The sequence below is a fragment of the Takifugu rubripes genome, chromosome 4 (genome assembly GCF_901000725.2).
Source record: "Takifugu rubripes chromosome 4, fTakRub1.2, whole genome shotgun sequence".
Taxonomy (NCBI): Eukaryota; Metazoa; Chordata; class Actinopteri; order Tetraodontiformes; family Tetraodontidae; genus Takifugu; species Takifugu rubripes.
The window spans coordinates 6,760,123-6,781,009 of NC_042288.1; the positions used below are offsets into that span (position 1 = coordinate 6,760,123).

General features: G+C 41.4%; 2 protein-coding genes across 4 annotated transcripts in view; one reads left to right on the forward strand and one right to left on the reverse strand.

The window, feature by feature from the left end:
* slc8a1b (solute carrier family 8 member 1b) overlaps nt 1-15,168 on the forward strand; it is a 72,135-nt gene extending 56,967 nt beyond the window's left edge. For both annotated transcript variants that reach the window (XM_029834836.1, XM_011603106.2), the window contains exons 7-11: nt 1,720-1,819; nt 5,439-5,624; nt 5,712-5,801; nt 9,259-9,362; nt 9,482-15,168. In XM_029834836.1, coding sequence (XP_029690696.1) covers nt 1,720-1,819; nt 5,439-5,624; nt 5,712-5,801; nt 9,259-9,362; nt 9,482-9,754 — 753 coding nt within the window. In that variant the 3' untranslated portion in view covers nt 9,755-15,168. The remainder of the gene's footprint in view (nt 1-1,719; nt 1,820-5,438; nt 5,625-5,711; nt 5,802-9,258; nt 9,363-9,481) is intronic.
* Nucleotides 15,169-15,949: 781 nt separating this feature from the next.
* Nucleotides 15,950-19,047, reverse strand: LOC105416341 (uncharacterized). 2 transcript variants are annotated; one of them, XM_011603104.2, is made up of 7 exons: nt 18,886-19,047; nt 18,430-18,656; nt 18,052-18,243; nt 17,808-17,974; nt 17,536-17,685; nt 17,155-17,327; nt 15,950-17,083 (listed from the first exon to the last, which is right to left on the reverse strand). In XM_011603104.2, exons 2-7 carry the CDS (start codon nt 18,613-18,615, stop codon nt 16,746-16,748), a joined length of 1,206 nt encoding a protein of 401 aa, XP_011601406.1. In that variant the 5' UTR covers nt 18,616-18,656; nt 18,886-19,047; the 3' UTR covers nt 15,950-16,745. The 2 variants fall into 2 exon arrangements, with proteins under 2 accessions (XP_011601406.1, XP_011601407.1); XM_011603105.2 differs by having other exon boundaries at nt 18,848-19,012.
* Nucleotides 19,048-20,887: the final 1,840 nt, after the last annotated feature.

Consider the following 20,887-nt stretch of genomic DNA (forward strand, 5'->3'; position numbering starts at 1 on the left):
AATGACAGCCTGTAATAGCCTGGCACTTGACAGCTGCATTTTATCAAGTAGTTTGGTAAATTTGTCTGTGTGTGCGTGCGTGTGTGTGTATGTAGCTGGATCCTATAGTTGCATCTGAAGTGCTGCGACTGCATAAGAGTGCCTGATGTAACAGATCATAGTTGAACAAGTTTGCTGTAAAATCAAGTTTAATTGCAGCCGGTCCACAGAGAAATGAAAGTTTAAGTTAACTGGCATTTACTGGCGTTGCTCTGTGATAAATGTGAGAATTCTCAGCAGCTTAGAAAATTCCTGGCTGTGATTTGATAATGAATTAGCAGTGTTAGATGTATTACTGATGCAAATGGAACACTTTACATATTTACAAAGCTGGGTGAAACATGATAAAAATGGTAGATTTTCCAACAACAAATGTGTTAATTTAGGGAGAAAATGGAGCTGCTAAAGAGTACAAATTCTATGAGACACGAGTACAGCTGTAAGCTGAGCAAGCCGCAGTGACGTCACCCTAAAACGCCTCACATCCCATACTTGTCAAAAAGATTTGATCCCCTCACAAAAAGCGTCAAAATCGAACGAAATATACATTAAGCTCAGTCACAAAATGGCGGATGCATTCACCACTGTTTAGAAGTCTGGAAATATGATGAATTGCTGCACTGTCTTATACTGCACAAGCCTGAGGAGCAGAGTTGCGTCACCTCAGATTAAAGTACCGCAGTGTTATGTGCATATTCTGGGATGTCCTGGGATTATACCACCAGTAGTGGTGGCACTGAATGTGTGTCATAAATATATTTACACCCTGAAGCTGAATTCAACACTTATGCATCCCCTGTTTCCTCGGAGGAAGAGAAAAAAAAACTGTGTGTGCGCGTGTGTGTGTGTGTGTGCATGTGTGCGCATGTGTGTGTGTGTTTTGGTTCTTTCCTTTTAAAGAAGAGGGGAATTAGATAAGTCAGTGGGTCAAACCAGAGATGTGACGCCATTTATTTTGTAACAATGGGTTCAGGGTGCATGGTTAGCAGATAAGTGGGGCTGCTGGAGCAGGTAACAAAGGCTGAGGTAGCCCTGAAGGAGAAGTGTGCACCCAACAATTCAACGCTGAGTGGTGGCAAACGAGAATCACATGTGTGGTACAGCTGAAGGAGTCAACCCCGAGTGGCTAACAAAGCAATCTGGCAGCGAGTGGTGGAGAGGCTACACACACACACACACAAACACAGGAGGCAGGTTAATCGCGGCTCACACAGGAAGCCATGTTGAAAAGGTAAATGATTGATGAATCACTATTCTGATTGTTCACAGAACTCTTTTCTGCTAAAAGCAGGATGAGTTTTCTCCCCTTCAGTCTGAGGATGTTGTAGGATGCATCAACCCTTCAGAATAAAAGTCTATCCCACTAATCCACTTTGTATCCAGAATCCTGAGTGGTATGAGGCCATAGCAGAATCCTGCAGCTGACAATAAGAAGGAGGCGCAGCATTAGATGCATGTGTACATTCCTGACAGCCTAGGCGTTTTCATATAAACAGCATAAAGCGACTCGTATTTTTACATGCCTGCATGTTACGGAGGTCTGTTTTTATCATGAAAGCCCCGATTCCTTTCCCCCACCAGATGCAGTCATGAATTAATGGGCTGATGCTGTATTCTGAATTAAATAAAGACTTCTTCATCTCTAGATTGACACCACTGATTCTCCGTCCCTCTCTGCAGAACACGGTGGACAAACTGATCAAGAAAACCAACCTGGCTCTGTTGGTGGGCACCAACAGTTGGAGAGACCAGTTCATTGAAGCCATCACTGTGAGCGCAGGTAAGGTCACCAGAGAGCCGTGTCTTTAATTCACAGCGGCAATTTTATTGTGCTCTATGTGTGTGTGTGTGTGTGTGTGTGTGTGTGTGTGTGTGTGTGTGTGTGTGTGCGTGCGTGTGTGTGTGTGTGTGTTCGCTGGAATGGAAAATGATGAAATCTTTTGTTTTTAACAGATGAGAGAGACCAGATGGGAGATATGTTGGGAACATTTGGGAGTGAGAGAATGTGATTACTCTGTCTGTGTAATCACTGTGGAGCACAAATGTCCCTTTGCTCACCACAGTGTGGAAGCCTCCTGTTCCCCAGGAACTGCTGTTATGTTGCTCCTGGGGTTAGAGATCACAGTAATCTGGGATCTTTCAAACTGCCGCCGAGTTTCCGATAAACAGAAATTTGTTGCTCCAAATTCTGCTTCATCCAAACTCTCCAGTTATTCACGTTTTATTGGGATTGACGCCGGATGGTGCATGCAGAAGCTAACATGGCGTGCAGATTTTGGAGTATTCCCACATGTTTCATTTGGTGGGTAGGGTTGAAAATCTCTGTTCTCCCATGATCTAGTCCAGACATGAGCTTAGCCCAATGATGGCGTGTGTATCATGGGTGTAGTGAGAGTCAACATTAAGGTCTTCATAAGGCAGCATAAGCATGTTTATAGACACTCTGGAGATGAAAATAGTAACCAACTAATTGCATTAGGGAAAAATTATATATTTGTACATATTCATTAAAGTACTGATTTTTAGGACAAGTAAGAATAGCTACTGGTCCATTTTTATTATTATTACTCATTAGTCCCAACCATTTTACCCTTTCACTTCTTTTTTATTCTGGAGTAGAACCTGAAATGTAGCTGTGAGGAAATTTGAATTAATCAGTTGAAGAATGAACAAACTGCTCTCTGTGATTAATGGGAAACACCAAAAATAACTGCCGATCAGCCCCCTGTGATGCTTTTCTCTGGTTGCCGTGGACCCACGTGGAATTGGCGAGCACGCTTTTTCAAAAACACGTTCCACATCAAGAATAGTCCCAAGTGGACGAGCTGAAGCCCTCGAATTAATGCACACCACACTGGTTTGAGGATTTGAAACAGTTCAGAGCAGCCGTGCCTGATATGGCCATGCAGTTAATCCATGGTGATAAGAAAGCCTTGTTTAATCTCATCCTTCTCTCTCCCTCATGGCTACTATTCTTGCGCTCCCTCCCTCATCCCTCTAAATTCTCCTCTCAGACATATTAAATCATCCAGGGTCCCAAAAAACATTTCAAATGCATCACTGGCTTGTCTGAAGCATCTGTTCTAGTCCTCAGTCAGCCCTGATTTTGGGCTCCGTGGTGGGAAAAGAAGCTGCTGATTATCAGTTTATCAGCTCTATTAGAGGCAGATTTCGGGGAGATTTTCAGCCAAGGCTGCAGCCGTGAAATGACATTTAAAATCTGCCAAGATTTAGCTGCCGTGTTCCAGCATCACAACAGCAATTTAGCGCTCATACTCCGCAAGATCATGACATTCATCTCAGAGCAAGAAAGCTGCATTTAGCAACCCATTAAACCTATAAAATGTCAGTGTGTTGTTGCGGTGCGTGTACTGTGACCTGTTTTCCCTTGTGTGTCTTTTAGGGTTTGCTGTCTGTCTAATGAAGGTGCTTTTTCCCCAGGATGGCAAATACACGGCGACAGGGATAGATTATGTGTTTCTCAGTGTGTGTTTGTGCACATTTTCACTCTGTGGAACCTTCAACAACTTGACATTTAGTGCATTTTTGACACACCTGTTAGCATTTACCTCTCAAGGGTTCGCTAGGGAGAAAAAAAGCTGCATTTATCTCAAGTCATTATCAATATTAGGCTTACAAGCGGCAGATGTTCAGTCTTGGCTTGGATAAGAGACACATTAATGATGAGAAAATATGAACTCTTCCTTCAAAATCTGTTTTTTTCTCTCGTACATCGTCATGGTAACTCTGAATCTAGCCGTTCACGTTCTTTTTCCCAGAACAGAAGAACAATGATGCCATTTTGGTAGTTTCGACACACTCTTTATATTTAAGTTTACCGGTAAAGAACATGGCAGCAGTGAAAGACAATGACTTATTTTGTTAGCACACGTACAAAAAACCCACCTCTTCAAGGACTTTGTGTGAATAAGAGTGCAGCACCAAACAAAAACTTCTCTCCAGAGCTGTAAAGAAAATGATCAAAAAATCAATGAAATGGAAATCAGAGGAGAAAGGGAGCTATTCCCACACAACAGACTGGGGGAGTAAAGAGGAGTCAAGAAAAAGGAGATTAATGTCCAGCAGCTCCTTGCTCCGCTGCCCAATAATTACAGAGTGCTGCCTGACTGTTTGTTCATCTGTTTCTGGTCTGCGTTCCACCTGAGGCAAAAGCCCAAGATGCACCAAATCAAAGTGGAAGGATCTGGCTAATGTCACTGAAGGGTTTTAGGTTCCAAACCTCAGCAAAACATAAAAGATGCACCATGAATTGTTTGATGCCTTTAAAAGCTGAAACTCTTGGTGTTCTTTCCCAGCCAGATAAAAAATGAGGAAGCAAAGGAAAAAAACAAATATAATGCTGAAAAAGTTTGGTGCATTTCATGACCCCACCTGTCAATGCAGAGAACAAACAGGAATTAGCGTCACCACGGCAGAGAAAAATGTTGAAAATTTGAGTCACTCTGAGTGCCTGTTTGGTTGATTGTCGGCTGACTGACTCATTGGCTTGTCAGAAGATAAAGTGACAGACTCTTTCAGCTTTGACATGTGTTCTGATGAATCATTTTCAGAGCCTGTCAAAGAGGAAAAACTATTCAAATGTACTTTCAGGGCTGCTGAGCTTCTGTCATGATTATTCAATGTGCTCGGTACTCTGAAACAGCATTAAAATCACTTTGACTCTTAATTTAATCCTTTGTTGCATTCTTCATGAACGTGAGACACACTTGATTCTCCCCTCTGCTGCACTCCACAGGTTATTCTATCCTAAAATAAGACAGATTATCTCAGGTGACCATCTAATTTTCTCAGAACTCTAGAAGCACTTTATTTCCAGTTTCTATCCTTTCTGATCTGTAATGGATTGCAGGATTCCAATTGAGCATCTCTGAAAGGACACTAGCCATCGCCAGTTTCGAATCATGTGCATTTGTGTGTGTGCGCACAGGCCATGTTTATTCTTATTGCTTCCCTGAGCTTTTCAACCACACACTGTAAACACCACTCACTTGCTTAAGCAGCATTCATTCACAGATGATCCCCTCTGGCCCATTAGCACGCTGGGCTGGACTTTATTCCTCCTTTTGAACTTTTTTCCTCTTTAAGCTGCTGAAATGTTAAAAAGCTGATCTCAAATCCAAATCACTGACAGAGAGGAGCAAATGTGTCGCTGGCAGTTAGGAAAAAAGGGGGCAGAGAGATTCAAAGGGATGAAGGGAGAGTTCAGGAGATGTTCACTGATTAATTAGCAAACTGACCCAGAATAAAGAGGAGAATCAAATAAAGAGAAAAAACAGAAGAAGCGATAAGTGAAAACAGAGAAGTGCTGAACGTCAGGTTTATGGTGCGATCCATGTAACTGGTCTTTCCTAACATCATCCCACCTCCTTCTCTAAAAGGTGAAGATGACGATGACGAAGAGTGCGGGGAGGAGAAGCTGCCGTCATGCTTCGACTACGTCATGCACTTCCTCACCGTCTTCTGGAAGGTTTTGTTCGCTTTTGTGCCACCCACAGAGTACTGGAACGGCTGGGCCTGCTTCTTTGTCTCCATCTGCATGATCGGACTCCTCACAGCCGTCATCGGTATGAACACTTACATAAATGCTGTGGAATCCCTTTAAAGGAACGCTAGCCGTTGCTCATAGAGGTGTTCTTTTGAAACTATTGCAGGGGACCTGGCCTGCCACTTTGGCTGCACGGTGGGCCTGAAGGACTCCGTCACAGCAGTGGTATTTGTTGCTCTGGGAACCTCTGTACCAGGTCAGTAGATGGTCTACCTACAATATATCATTTCAGTACTCAGCCATTCAACACAGGTCCTTTGATCAACTTTTATATATGGCCATTTTCTTTCTCCAAACTGAGTTACTGAAGACCTTAAATGCCTCTTACTGAATTCTGTATTATCCCCCACCATACATCACTTCTAGTATACATAACAAAATAAAAGATTTGCTTCAAGGTATCTTTGCTGTCACTGGGACACATTGAACTTCCTTACAGGCCCTTTTAATTAAACTACAATCTAGTATCAAGGCTGTCAGTGGAGTAAACGACTGTTTACCATCAGAGGGGATGCGTCAGATATAAATCCTCTGGAATAAAGTAGTTAAGTAATTCAATCCATTTGGGCTGCAAGTCACAATGTATTCATGTTTCTCTTGCTGTCGGGCTGCTTTAAGTTGACCTGCATTTCCTTTGTGTCTTTACTGTATATGTGGGTCTCTGCTAAAGAAAATAGAGCAGATAGCATCATTGATCATTCACTAAATGCAAGGAATGAGCGATGCCGCAGGCATGAGCTAAATGTGCTTTAACCTTGCTCTCAGTTGCGCGCGCGTGTGTGTGTTGAGAGAAAATACACACAGATGTTCCTGAACACTAAATATACACCACATAAACAACTGTGCAGATATATTATAACAATAATGGCGACAGCTTCTCTCACTGAAACGAGTGACGCACAAACACACAAGCAGCACTTGGACTGTGACCAGTCTGCTAGCATTAGCGCAAGGCTATTTGTCATGTCAAGCCCAGGTGGTCTGTCCTTGCTTTTGTATTACAGGCATATGCACACACTGCACAAGATGTGACATTGGGACACACAAGGAGAAGTGCATTCTCACTTGCATGGCCACAACACCTGCTCAGGACACCATTGATCAATGTATGCTGAAGAAGGAATGGATACAAATCGGTTCATCCATTCTAAGGCTTCCTCCATATAAAGAATCTGTCTTTGTGTGTGTGCACACAGATACCTGCAAACACACACATAGGCAAATTCTATGGCTGTTACTCTTAAGAAATCCCACCTTGTGCCTGCATTCAGTGATAATTAATCTCATTTATCACAGTGAGCAAGGCGCTGTGATAAACAAAGGGAGAGGGAGACATTAGAACCACATTGGTAGAGAAGTAAAAACTGAATTAGAAACCTGAGAAAATAAAACATGTGCTTGTTTTAAGGAATTATGTGTACCATTACATCGATTTTCCAAGTATTTTGTTGCTTGTTGGCTGATAAATTTTCCTGATGTCGTTTCACAGTCAGGCAAAAGTAATCAAGGGAAACATTCAGACTAATATTGAGTTCAGTAGTGCTGTAATAAGCTGTTAAAGACAAACTAGTTTAGCGGGGCCATGAGGTGAATTTCAAAGCACACAGTCTTTGACCCTAAAGACCAGAGGTTAACGTTTGTGCCACTGGAGCCAAGAATAACGCATCCAACTATCTGTGGAACGGCACATTCACGCACCATCTACAACAGGATTACAGTCATTAATGACCCATTTCCTTAGTAATAGGGATTTTAATCTGGCAAAATGCAATCAGAATAAGATCTGAATTCTGCGCTGTAGCAGAAATATTTCTGTAGGTTAAAGGGACTTTGCCTTGTAAAATTCATGACAATAATACCGTTATTCACAGCCAGCCTATACATCTGGTACGTGAGCAGTACACGGATTACCTGCTGTTGTTCCAACTGTCTGTATCACCACAGTCAATTTGGATCTGCTCAGTGAAAATAGAAATTTCGGAGATCTATACTGGCTTGAAATTCCCAAGGGAGCTAATGTTCCTATTAAGTGAACGGAAATGCTTTTCATCAGTCGTGTTCCGTCTGTTGTCATTATCAGTGTTGTGACTTGCGTCGTGATCGTGTCTTTGATTCTTTACGTGTGAAGCGATGACAGAAAAAAGGGCAGCCCGAAGGAGCAAGAAGGAGGGCTTGGAGAGGACTGGTGAGATTCAGAAAGGTTGGAGAGATACAGATTGATTGACAGAAGAGGCAGGAGAAAAGGGCAGAAACCTCTCAAGGGAGGCACATTCTCACAGAAGGAGCTGCTCAGAGGAACCTTTTACACACACATGCGCACACGGACACACACACAGGCCTTTTCCAGCTGGTGGTGTGGCATCTGATTGCCCTTAGGGGGCAGCAGTCACATGCGCACAAATAAATGCTCTGCATTGCGCTAGCTGAAATAACCACCACCTCTTCCCTACTTCTTCATTTGATGTTCCAGTAGCTGATTATTTATTTCACCTTCATCCTTTTATCATGTTGATCCATTTGTGTCCTGATGGTTTCTGGCAAACGTTAATCTAGGGGAGCATGAAAAAAGTGAGAAGAGCATGAAATGGCCATCTGGCTCCTTCGTTTGGTGACATTTGGCTGGTATTCACTGATCCTGGGAAGAAGGTTTCACCTTTTTGGGTGTTTCTGTTTGCCAAGCATGAAGAAGAGGGGCATTTTGGGACAGCGCGGTCCAAAACTGATTAGTTGGCAGATCAAGATGTGTTTGGCCCTGGAATCTGTGAGTCATCCTTTTAAATTATTGATCCTGGACCAACTTTGTCTGCCAGTGACAAAACTCTGTAAAAGGATTAAAGTTTCTACGTGTGATTTAAGGTTGTTTTCTTGAGAAGCTTGCTGGATTTGCTTCATTAATCAAAAGCCTTTCATTTTTTGTTCTTGGCTACCTGAGGATGTTTATATCTCACAGCCTAAAGCATGTGGATGAGCTCTCGACTATATGCAACTATGAGCTTGCCCCCAGATTCACAGTTCCAGCCGAATTTTTCGTCCACATATTTGTTGCAAAGCAGGTACAACATTAAAACCACAAGAAAGCATTTAAGTGGATGGTTTTTAACCCATAAAGGCAACCAGGCATAGGGAAATAAGGATTTCTGATGCCAGATACATTGCTAAACCTACATGAGCACACACCAGAGGCCTTCAAAGGGGCCATTGCTGATCATCCTTTTTCAGCGATGCCATGATGATGGGTGGATAGACTTGAGCCAGTGAAGTTGTGAGGGCAGGTTGATGATTTTTCACGTCCGTTTGGCAGTCCCTTGGCAGTTTTGTGTTGAGACATGATGAATCGCCCTGCGTGCTAATGATGATGCTGCACCAATGCAACTGGAGGGAACCATTGAGTCATGTGTGATCCCCATCCATCCATCCCAGGGTCACATATTTCTCATCAGGCTGTTGTACCATAGCCCTATGACCAATGAGCTTCACTTAAACTATCGAAGGCTTTAATGCTGAAAAAGTAGCTCCGAGGCTGCTTCCTCATCTGTCACATAGGCGGACATAAGAGAAATGTAACACTGCCGGGTGATATTGCCAAGCACTTTCCAGGAAGTATCTATTGAGCACTGCAAATCTTGATGCCCTCCTCTCCTCTGTCTGCCCAGATACTTTTGCCAGTAAGGTGGCTGCCATCCAGGATCAGTACGCCGACGCCTCCATCGGTAATGTGACTGGGTCCAATGCTGTAAACGTATTCCTGGGCATCGGGGTGAGTCCAGCGTATGTTTTTGCAGTAAATATCCACGCCATTGCCACGTCTGTCATGTTATTGTCAGTTCTGTGAGTCACTTTCATGTAATTCTAAGATGCTTTGCTGATGTCTGACAGGTGGCATGGTCCATCGCCGCCATCTACCATAACTCCCAAGGCCGTGATTTCAAGGTGAATCCAGGCACACTGGCGTTCTCCGTCACACTCTTTACCATCTTTGCCTTCATAAGTGTTGCCACACTGATGTACCGACGGCGGCCAGAGATCGGTGGAGAGCTGGGCGGGCCCCGGACACCAAAAGTTTTGACCACCATGCTGTTCGTCAGCCTGTGGCTCCTCTATATCCTCTTCTCCTCACTGGAGGCCTACTGTCACATCAAGGGCTTCTAGGATAATTGGAGATGTTGAAGGGAAGGTGCACATGAAGGAAGAGGACAGGCAGAGATAGAGGGATTAGAAAATCTGTCATTCCTTTCTGTATAATAAATCGATTGACCGATGAATGGATGAAAAGATGAATTAAAGTTGAACATAGTGAAGAATCTAAGAAATTAATGGAGGTTCAGATGCAAGGAAGGGTGAAAACAAAGACAAATATCACAGTGACTCAAGGAATGGCCTAGAAGATGGGAAAATGGCAAACAGAGGAGAAAACCAAGGATTCCATGTTTTCCTGGGTTCCATAGATACAAGCCAGTCTAGTTGTCATAAACTCAACGATGTTTTAAAATCATCAAACTGATCCCCACACGTGTCTCAGCCAGTGCAGTCTCACAGAACTCACAAATCATAGACAAGTTAAAGGTTCCAACTGAACAAAAGACCATAGTATTTCTCAATATTTCCCATCCTGATGGGTTCGGAGAACACTTGATGTGCACTCTAACAGGTATGAACGAGGCACAACAGGACAGCATCAGCATGTAGAATTGTTACCAGATGACAAAATGAGAAGAATTCAGAGATTATTGACACAAATCTGGTCTGCTGGTGTGTGAATGTACATTTTGGTGCTCTTGAGTTTTTCTGAAGAAGGTCAAATGCTGTGGGGAGAGGGGAAAAAAAGCCTTTTGTTTTGCTGTGTGAGATAAAATATCAAGTTTTTCTGAATCAAATTCTTTCTGGCCTGCAAATAAACCCATTTATGTTTGTAGGAGGGTGCATTCAAGAAATCAAGATGTTTTCCTTTGTGATTAGAAATGTAAATACAGAGCTCAGTTTTAATCCTGAATGTCTTAGTTATGCCATGCACTCCTAATCGTGCCCTCTCTGTTGTTTTATACTGTAGATGTGAAGAATTTAAGGTCTAATTTGAAAAGGGGAAGAGTTAGCGTGCTGATACCTTTAATAAGGCCATGTCTGAGAGGACAAAATGGCTGCTGTACCGTTTAATACTGTTAGAGAAATTATTATGATGACATAAATGTTTAGATTAGTCTTAAGAGTGGGATTGTTCATGTTTTTGAACCAAGGGATTCTTCTATCCTTTTTGCCACTGATGAGATTGCCATGACCATGTATCAACAGCAATGTTGCAATTCACTGAGAAAAACAACTGCAAGTTAACCGCGACCTGTGACCCACCCCCCCCTTCCCCATTAGATGTCAGATTGACCAGTCATTCAATGGCACATTTCCGCCTCGTCATCATCATTGTCACCGTACATCCTAAAGATTTCTCCTGGCTGACCAATCATCAAGGGCTTTGTGAGAAACCAGTAACCCCCAACCCTTAAACATGATTCACAAATTATCATTCCGATCAATCTGTGCTAGGTAATTGAAAATTGATTTGTACATACAGCATGACGTTATCCACCGATAATCAAATATTTATGCAGGTGTCTTAGTCTGATAAGCCTTCAACGAGTGCAGAAATTGGCAGATGGAATTTTCAGATGTACCCTAATAATTGAAAGAGCACTCCAATAATCCAAAGTGCACTACCAGAGCTTTCTTGGAGACTCTCCCAGTTGATTAGGAACTAGCTATATACAGTAGCTTTCTTTTTTTTCTTCTTTTTTTTACAAAATCAATCATTACTGCAATTTCTCAGACAGCCAGCACTCATATTACTGCTTCTAATACCACCCACTTTGATTACAGTAGCCCTGCAGGGACATACCGCATCCCCGACGTCAGGCAGATGACATTGCCCCCAGAAACACACCTATATTAGTAACACTATTGCGGGTTCCTGCTCTAAATTCTGGGAGTAGACCAAATGATTCAGAGATCATAGTTAAATTTAAGGATTTGGTACCTCTGCTAAACTCCCAGTAGCCAAACTGGAACCAATACCAGAACTACAGAGGAAGAGCAGACGTAAAAAAGGTTCATAGAGGAAATTCCTACAAATTGTCTTTTACTGAGGACGTTAATATTTAGATATTCTTATGATTTTAACCTTCATGGGGCTTAATTCTAAGGTGGATTTATTTTTTTATTTTTATCAGAAGACAGGCTGGATTTAATCAGTACATGACAGCGAGATGGGTGGATACATCTCTTTGAAAACACCAGCTGTGATATTTCACACTCGGACGCAGCAACAGACTTCTTTGATACGCGCGTATGTACGTTACCGCCATCCAGGGAACCAGTATCACACAGACAGACTCCCGCCCCCAAAGGCCTGCCCTGGAAATGCATTATCAGCCTGTCTTGATCTCCAGAATAGGTTTACACTTCAGACTGTTAACAGTTTTATCCAGTTTTATCAGACATAAACCACAGAGGGCGCGTTGTTCACCAGACTTACTGTATATGTACGATTTCTTTAAGGTCATAGTTTCTTGAATGGCACTACCCTATATGCATCTGAATTGGCCAAAATTTTCCTGCTGATGTGTTGTTTTTTTACTTGATGTATAATATAAGTAATATTTAAAAATGTAATTTGTAACATAAGTAAGCTGCGCTCGATGTAATCTATTTAAAACGTGGGCAAAATGTGTGTCAGCCAGTTTCCAACCTGTGTGTAAGAGTGAAGGGGATCAGAACCCTGGGCTGGTGTATCCACCTGTATATTAGGATATAAAAGTGTGTATAAAAGCTCCAGGCTGTCGTAATCAGGGACGTATCAGTAATCCATCAGATGTTCCTCTGAAACTACAAATTAAAAGAGCAGTTCAAAAACAGCCACACTTAGCAGAGTCCAAGAGTTACCTTCATGAATCTGTGGAATACCACTGATGTTGAGGTTCAGCAGGAAAATGAGGATTTTATTTGCCATCTTTGGAGTGACAGTTTACCCCTGTTTTGCCAAAGGGAAATCTTTATATGAACACCTTCATATTTCCAGTGCAACCTGGAAAAGGTGTTTTTGTAAGTCATAGATTTTTCTTAAAACACCAACTAATATTCATGCTTCACTAACATTGATAAAATAGACTAAATTTCCTTGAAGTAATCAGAATATTTTAATTTTGGATGCATTTGTCTTTTCACTGGCATGGAGCTAATACACTGTAAAAAGTTATGCCCGTGTGTGCAAAGTAAAAGCTATTGCCTAATATGAATTACCTTTGAGACTGCTATATTGTGATGGATTATTTAAAAGATGACTGTTGCTGCATTAATTTAGTTGCCAAAAGCTAAGATTGAAGTTATTTCACCACCTAGTCTGATATGAAGTTAGTACGGTAGCAGAAAATGAATTTTTATCCACCATAAGACCCGCATTTCTTTTCAAAAGCAACTCCTGGAAAATAATTACGATGTGACTTAAGTAGTTTGGTCTTTTGGGGTCTGAAAGCTGTAAATATAATACAAAATAGTGGGCAGAAATGAGCTGTAAAGTGCAGTTTGTTTGTTTTTTGTGGTGGAATTTTGAAGACTTGGGCACATGTTTAAATGAAGGAAAAACGTTGCACTGGTTGTGGTCGCTTATGTGAAACAGCTGTTGTTTAGTCAAGCACTCAAAGACGCTTCTGGTGTCGACGACCACAGCAGACGCTGCCTTTGACTGATGTACCCACTAATGATGTTTTACCTGATGTGCGACCAACAACAAAAATGCAGTGATGTCAACGTCGTGACCATGTTGCTTTGATCAATGACGCGTTCATGTCGCCTCTTTTGATTTTGTTACCAACTCTCTGCCTGTCTGACGGACTGAGGAATCAATGAACCCAACCGCTGTCAGCCAGTCTGGCTGACAAATGGACGGACAAGGCCGCTGCTGGCTACGAGATCAGCAATGCCACAACCATTAAAGTAGTGCTGGATGAAAAACTTAGAGCTGTTCTCTACTTTTACATGGACAGAGTGCAATGTTGTTGAAAAAGGAGGAAGAACATAAAAAAAAAACCTGAAGTTACAGCCATACCTTGATTTCTGGGTCAGTGAGGTCAAAATGGACTCTCTTCTCCTGCCCAGTATGTATTGTTATGGTGTCTCTCTGTCCCCGTGTGTCCTCCTGCCTTTCTCTGTCTCTTTTCTCGTCCACTCCACTCGCTTTGACTTCCCTAACTCCCCCTTTGACTCTGCCGCATTTTCCATATTTTGGAATGTTGATGTGCTACTTGTTGACACTGTGCATGAATGATAACATGTATGTATATACCGTAGTTATAACCGTGTCCCATTCTCCTGGTGTTGACTAAAGATGGTTTGAATGTTCAGGTTCTCTGTTCACCTTTTACTTTATTTCAGTTCCATTTCTAATGTATGTAGAGCTTAACAATGGTATGTTTTTAATTTAAACGAAGATAGCAGCTTTTGTTTGAGTTACTTGCACACTGATTCAGTTTTGTTGTTGTTCAAAAGGCAATATCTGCTGTTATTGAATGAGAGAGGAGCTCATAAAGGAGTTATGTACCTTAAATAATCTATATGGGAGCTGCATGGGTTATTTGTATTTTAAAAAGACACTGCTTGCTACTTCTAATACCATGGTTGTATTCTCTGAGAGGGGGGAGGACTGCTAAATGTCATTAATTATAATAGTGATAATAATAATAATGTGTACATACTGTACAGTGTTAGGAGTGAGATGGGCTGTATGTCCATCGCACTGACCATAAAGGACTAAATATTTATTTAAGTGAAAAAAACACTCACTGCACTCAAAAATGACATATATTGCCTTTTTTGCTGATTATCAGACATTTGCTTCAGTTCTTTAACGCTTCCTCACTCTTTCTTCTCTCTGTGGTTGATTCCTTTAATTTCCCTTTATTGCTCCGTCTGGCTCTGTCGGTTCTCCACATGGGGGTGGATTTGATGGGCTTCTGTCAGTCTTTTCTGACTCAGCCTCCGTCATGCTTGTCTTTCTGGGGGGATTTATCCCACAGACTGGTTCAGAATGGCCCATTTCCACCAGTCTCGCCACCTTTTGTAAATCTGCCAGTGGAACGTCTCCGTCCATCTGAGTCCTTCAGAAGTTGTTACCGTCTCTGAATTGCGCCTGACTTGGAACGTTGGCTTATTTGATTTTTTCCGTGTTTGATGTAAATCTATTTCCTTTGATTCACCCCCCCCCCCCCCCCACTGCTTTTATTGTGTTTTTTTTCTTTGTCCTCACAGGGTTTCTCTGAGAGTTTCACATTTGCCATCGTGTGCGCGCATGTGTGTGTGTGTGTGTTTGAACACTTATCAGTTTTTTTTTCTTTCACTGTCCTGGTTGGTCTTTTCATCTCTTTTCACTGCTATTATGTGCAAGTGCAAGTTTTCTTTTTTCCTTGCCTTTTTTTTACTTTTATTGATTGATAGGAAAACACTGTCTCTCTGTTGCTACTAACTGTGACTGCTCTTCTGACAAAGCCAACAAAATAAAGTTTGGGATACCCTGTTTCAGAGAAGCTGAGCCTTTTGTTTCAATTACTGCTCAAATTATTATGATGATTATCTCTGGTTTAATCAAATTTTCTGGGGGAGTTTTAGTTTTATGTTTCATTTAGTGTACAGTCTACACTTCCTGGCATACATATTAGTGAGTCAGCAAAAGAAAAACATACCGGTAACATGTTGGGTTTATTTACACAAATCAGCATTTTTCAGTGCGCCCCCACCCTCCTAATACCTTCCCTGACTCAAACCTCATTACGCTGTCACATTTAAATTCTAGACATTCTAGATGGTGTCGGTTACAGGTTTGAATAAGAATTTTTATGTGTGTGTTTGAGTTCCTGGAGAGAGAATAAAGCCTCAGATGTCAGAAAGACTGTGTTGGCTGTCAAACTGTCCAGAATTATTTAGTTTCTGGCCAACAGGAGATGCCTGGATTTTCTTTTTGCCGTTTATCAAAGGATAAATGGAGTTCAGTGACAAGGTATTTCCAAAATGGGTATTTACAACAAAAAAAGGAAGTCGCATAGTTGATGTCAGTTCTTCCCTCACCCTGTTAGCGTCACTGCGAAACAAATGGTTACTCTTTAAGTGTTATCTATGATCATTTCTTTGTCCTATAATGTGTAATATTATAGGAGTCCATATATCTTTATCTCTTTCGGGGCTTTTTTTTAATACTTCCAAGGCTCCAAAAAGTTGGCAGCAAATTCAGAACATCAATATTTGACAACCTTTCAATGAGACCCAAAAAGGTCGGCATAATAACATTCTCAAACCATTTAAAATCAAGACTTCATCTTTTAGTTCTTTATTTGACTTATCGACATGCTCTTATTTAATTATATTCCTTATATGTCTTCATGATGAATCCTGCCATTGATAAATATCCACCTGCCTCTGGGTTGAGTGGGTCTCAGCGCTGTTGTTGGCATAAACGCATGCACAAAACAAACATGATTGTGTAACACAAAACATTTTCACACTAGACATGGATGCTATGGTTTTCTCCCAGTCTCTTGCTCACATACCCATCATAACACCCACATGCAGATATGCAGCCTCCCCAGCTGACAGTCACTCAGGGCTCTCCTCGGAACATCACTCAAGCCTCACTTCAATTTCCTTTCACGTGTGAAAGGAGAGCGTTGAGAGCTCGTGGACAGGTCGCTGCACTCTTAAGAAGAATGATCTTTTCAGTCTGTTTGACTTCCGGTAGTGATTTTATGGTGTCATATCAGCAGTAAATATTCATAAAAACCAATCAAAAAGCAGCTCAGCAGTTTATTCTTGGCCCAAGGACAAAGAAATCATCTTCACTTGTTCGTAAATTATCAAATATTTCTTTACACATTTAAGCTCATCTTACAAACTGGGTGGATATTCATACAACAGCAGAACGTAGAACATCTGCCTCTTGCTTCTCTTCACATGGAGAATCTGCTCTAACGAGTTCACAGTTTCAGCGTAGAAATCTTCAAATACAGCAAACTGCCTTCTCATCAGTTGCATCCAATTGTAACATTTAGTGCATGTCAGCAAAGATCTGAAATGTCCTGGGTTTTATGAACAAGTTGCCCACTCGTGGCTTTCATTCATGTGGCTGTGTCTCCACAATGCTCAGTTGTAAGTTTTCATCCCTCTGGTTACCTCTTTCCATGTTTCCCAATGGCCTTTTTCCTTCTGTGGTCTCTCCATCATTGATATATCTCTGTTTTCCCGTCTCGCTCTTTATTTTGCAACCTAATGGCATCTTTTGTTTTCTTTGCCTGTCATTGGCCCCAATAAAATAATTCTCCAGCTTTGTTATTGGGCCTTTGTCAGAGAAAAAGTAATCCAGGTATGCTTGTGAGTATTGATCTGATGTGATCAGGTCCAGGTTGATGGAGGAGGTCACATTTGCAGAAGTCTCACCAGAGACTCTTCTACCTGTGAAGATTAGCTTCTTTTTTATTAATTGCAACATGACACCAAAAAATGTTTCACCACAATATTTCTACCTATTTCAAACTCCAGTGTGGATAAAGAGATTGTCACACACTTCCCAGTCTCTCTGTCTGTTACTGTGAGACCTGTCATGGAGCCCTCTTCTTGCATCTCATTGGTGGAGTCACGTGAAGCTGCAAGGCCCCCTCGACACTTCACCACACACACGGTATTGGACTTAACACGTCTATAAAAGAATCGACAATACAGCAGAGGGAGTTTAGCAAAAACAAAACATTTCAATTAGTAGCAAAGGTTTGAAAATCTGACTCATCATCTAGAAACTGTCAAAACAGGTTATTCAGATTGACAGCTAGATCTGCAACAAGGCTCTTCTCTTCTCTTATATGAATGCAGGGGCTGCCTGAATAGGGAGTCATAACCAGGCACATCACCTGTATGCAGGTATTATTTGAGCGAGATCTTCTTTGTACTGCTCCAGTGCTGCCTTTGCTGCCAGGGGCTCTGCCTGCCCCTGAAGAGCTGAAAGATGAACCAACATCTGGACGTTAAAAGCAGCTCCACTGGCCCAGTGCTTCAAAGACCTAAAAGGACCAGAAAGGTAAAACAAAAGAGCAGTCAGGCAGGTGCAGTCATTCTAAATTTAAGCAGTAACCACAGCAGTGGTAAATGCAGATTCTGCTGCATTTATTATCTTTTATATTACCTGGAATCACAGTCGCCTGCAATTAGACGGGTCTTCAGCTGGGTGAGAATGAGGCTAAACTGGGCCTCAAGTCTGACGGTATCCTGAATCAGCTTGTTTCTGTCAGTCAGGTTGATTCTAAAACGCTTCAGATACTCTTCCATCACTTCCTGGAGTTCCCAGACTTTCTGCAGGAGTTAATGATTTATGCATGAATATTGTAAAATTAACTATCCTTTCATCACCTTTGCCTGAAAAGATTTACCTGGCTTGATGATAACCCTGCCATCTTTCCTCTCACATTTGAATGTTTTGATGACGTGTAGACCATATCCACCAACAACGTGACCACGAATCCCACAAGGCCAGCCAGGCGGGGCTCATCAGAGAAGGTTGACAGACGGCTAATCAGATCCCTCAGGTAGGCAGGCGCCCTGTCACCAATGTCACTCTGCAGCTGGAGAAGAAAAGGAAGGTGATATGATCGCTCGCCATTTAAATCCTACAAAGAATCACATATTACATATCAATTTAGGTGTATTTATACTTTTATTTGTTAACTGACTGTAAACATCCTGCTTTACTTTCAAAGTGAAATTAATTTTAAGACCACTGCATTTTAGAGAGAGTAAAATCTATTAACATGACGCAGCTGTTCCTGAAGATGGGACCCGGGGTTAATGCTCTCATCCTGACTGGCCAGGAGGAGAGGGTGGACAACTCCAAGGTCCGGCACGGCATCGCCCTCCAACATGGCATCATAAAGAACAGATCCAACTGCCTCCTTCGACTGAGAAACATCGTTTTCTGTTGACAAAACTTGGCCCATGATGATATGGGAGGAGACCAAACAGAAATTTATGACGGCATCTGAAAACAAAACGAAATAGAATATTCGATGCATTTGTGTGGGTTTTAAACCTGTAACCAAATTGACATTACAAACAGTTCAACTCTGAGCCATCTACATAATGATGATTAGGATACCTTCCGTGATGTAACACACGGTATTGAGTGGGCACTATTAAAGGTATGCTACAGTATGTGACTTATAATAGAACCTTTAGCTCAGGAACGGTAATAGAACATCCAGACCGACCTTCCAGTGCAGTTGGCGATCTTCTGGCGCAGTTACTTTCGCTCTAACAGGCAGGGAGTTGCGCTATTCCAGTGTTTTCGCTTTTATTTACTTTCTTCCGCGCCTGCCTGCTGCAGCTGAGGAGATTAAACAAGACAACACGGGAGCGGGCTGGAGCGCAGCATTAGCCCACACCGCCCCTCAACGGCGTTAATTGGAACTACAAGTCATGTGGTACGGAAGTGCCATGAAGATGTTTATGAGATCTTCATGTAAAATATTGTTGAATCTGAAATAAAACTAACTAGAGCAGGGTTTTACTCCACAGTTTTATTATTAATTAAAGCAATACAGTAACTTGGGAATCAACCGAATAGCTGAAAATCAGATGCAAATCGCAGCTTGGTTTTTCAGCGTAACATTGACAAAAAGGAGGCCAAGGGCTCTCTCCTTTTTTATAGGACTAAATAGAGCAGCTTTTTGGTGCAGTGATGTTTTTAGTTGATAAAATATGGAGCAAGGGGATTTGGGACTTTATGTAGTGTAACTGATCTTTGTTAACTAGGACAAAAGCAGGCGCATTGCCATGGAGTTTTGTATGCACCTGCAGAAAAAGAATTGTAGTGTTGCTCGTTTTTTTTGGGTTTTTTTTAAATTTGATTATTATTTCATGAAGCATCCCATTTGGCCTTGGAATTATTCTAACTTTGTAACTCTTGTTTTACCTCTTTTGTGAGGGTCCAGCTGTATTTTTAAGTTGTCCTATAGGTAGTTTAATGAGGTTTATGGCACAATGGAAAATGTTCTTTAAATCTGTAAAAAGGCAATTTATGTCCAATGTGTTATTGTAAATGTTCAAACACACCACCCTTAAGCTCTTTCAAGGCTTCACTAATTAACCCACCAGTGCAAGGTTGTAAACAAAGCATCTGCCTCCCATATTTTTTGCTTTTCTCAACAATCCTCCCATCATTATTATTTTGCTCTTCTTTTTCCCCTTATGTACTCTATCCTCTCTGATGATTTATTGGGTAAAGATGAGAATAAAAACAAGTTTAATGTCCTGCAATATATCACACATGGGCTGCTGTGCCAGACAGCATTCATATTGTGGAGCTGTTGCAATTGGTTTGTAGCACTGGGTCTAATTATTGCATGTGGCAGCTGTTCAGAGGAGTATTAATGTCTTCTTTCTGCATGGGTACAACTAATATTATGACTTGATGAAAGTCATCACAGAATAAACTAAAGGGAAATTGTAGAACATTGAAAAATGAGTACCATATCGTGCTGCAACATTGTTGACATAAATTACTTTTTATGCAACTTTAGTAATGGTCCATTGGTTTTTATAGTCAGTTATCCATTATGCATGAGAGTTTAGTGAGAGAGTGCCAACAGGTCACAGTAATTATTCTTCATAATAGTAGTAGATGAGTGAAGTCATAGACAGTCATAGGCCAGAAGAAAAACAGCGACCAAATTTTTTTTTTTTTTTACAGGAATATTGACAAAAAAGAAATAACCTTTAGAGGAAAAACTAACTTCTAAAACCAAAGTCTTAATTTATGCTGCAGAATTTAAAAGTCTCCTTCCTCTCCTGATTTGGAAGAACACCTGTTCACATCTGCCTGCAGGCGACAATGCAGCAGAGCTGAACATATTTCGCACTCAGATTCAAATGCGGCACACAGCATAACACTTAAGGGTTCTTGGTGCATGTTTGACGAAATACTCTACGTGTAAAGGAAGCAGTTACGAAATAATAATTTTAAAAACCCTGATAATAACTATAAAATGTATCTTTACTAAATTCCTTTATTACAATTTAATGAAAATCAAATCGATATAATATGATTTGGGCACATTTTACAGTTAATTAGTCACACGTATGGAGAGTTATCTTTAAAAAAAAATTGAATTAAACAAATGCGCTCGATGATCGATCATCAGTGCCGTTATCCACTGTGAAAGAGAGACATCTATTGGCCGTATGGGGTCATTGTATTCTGAAAAGTCATTT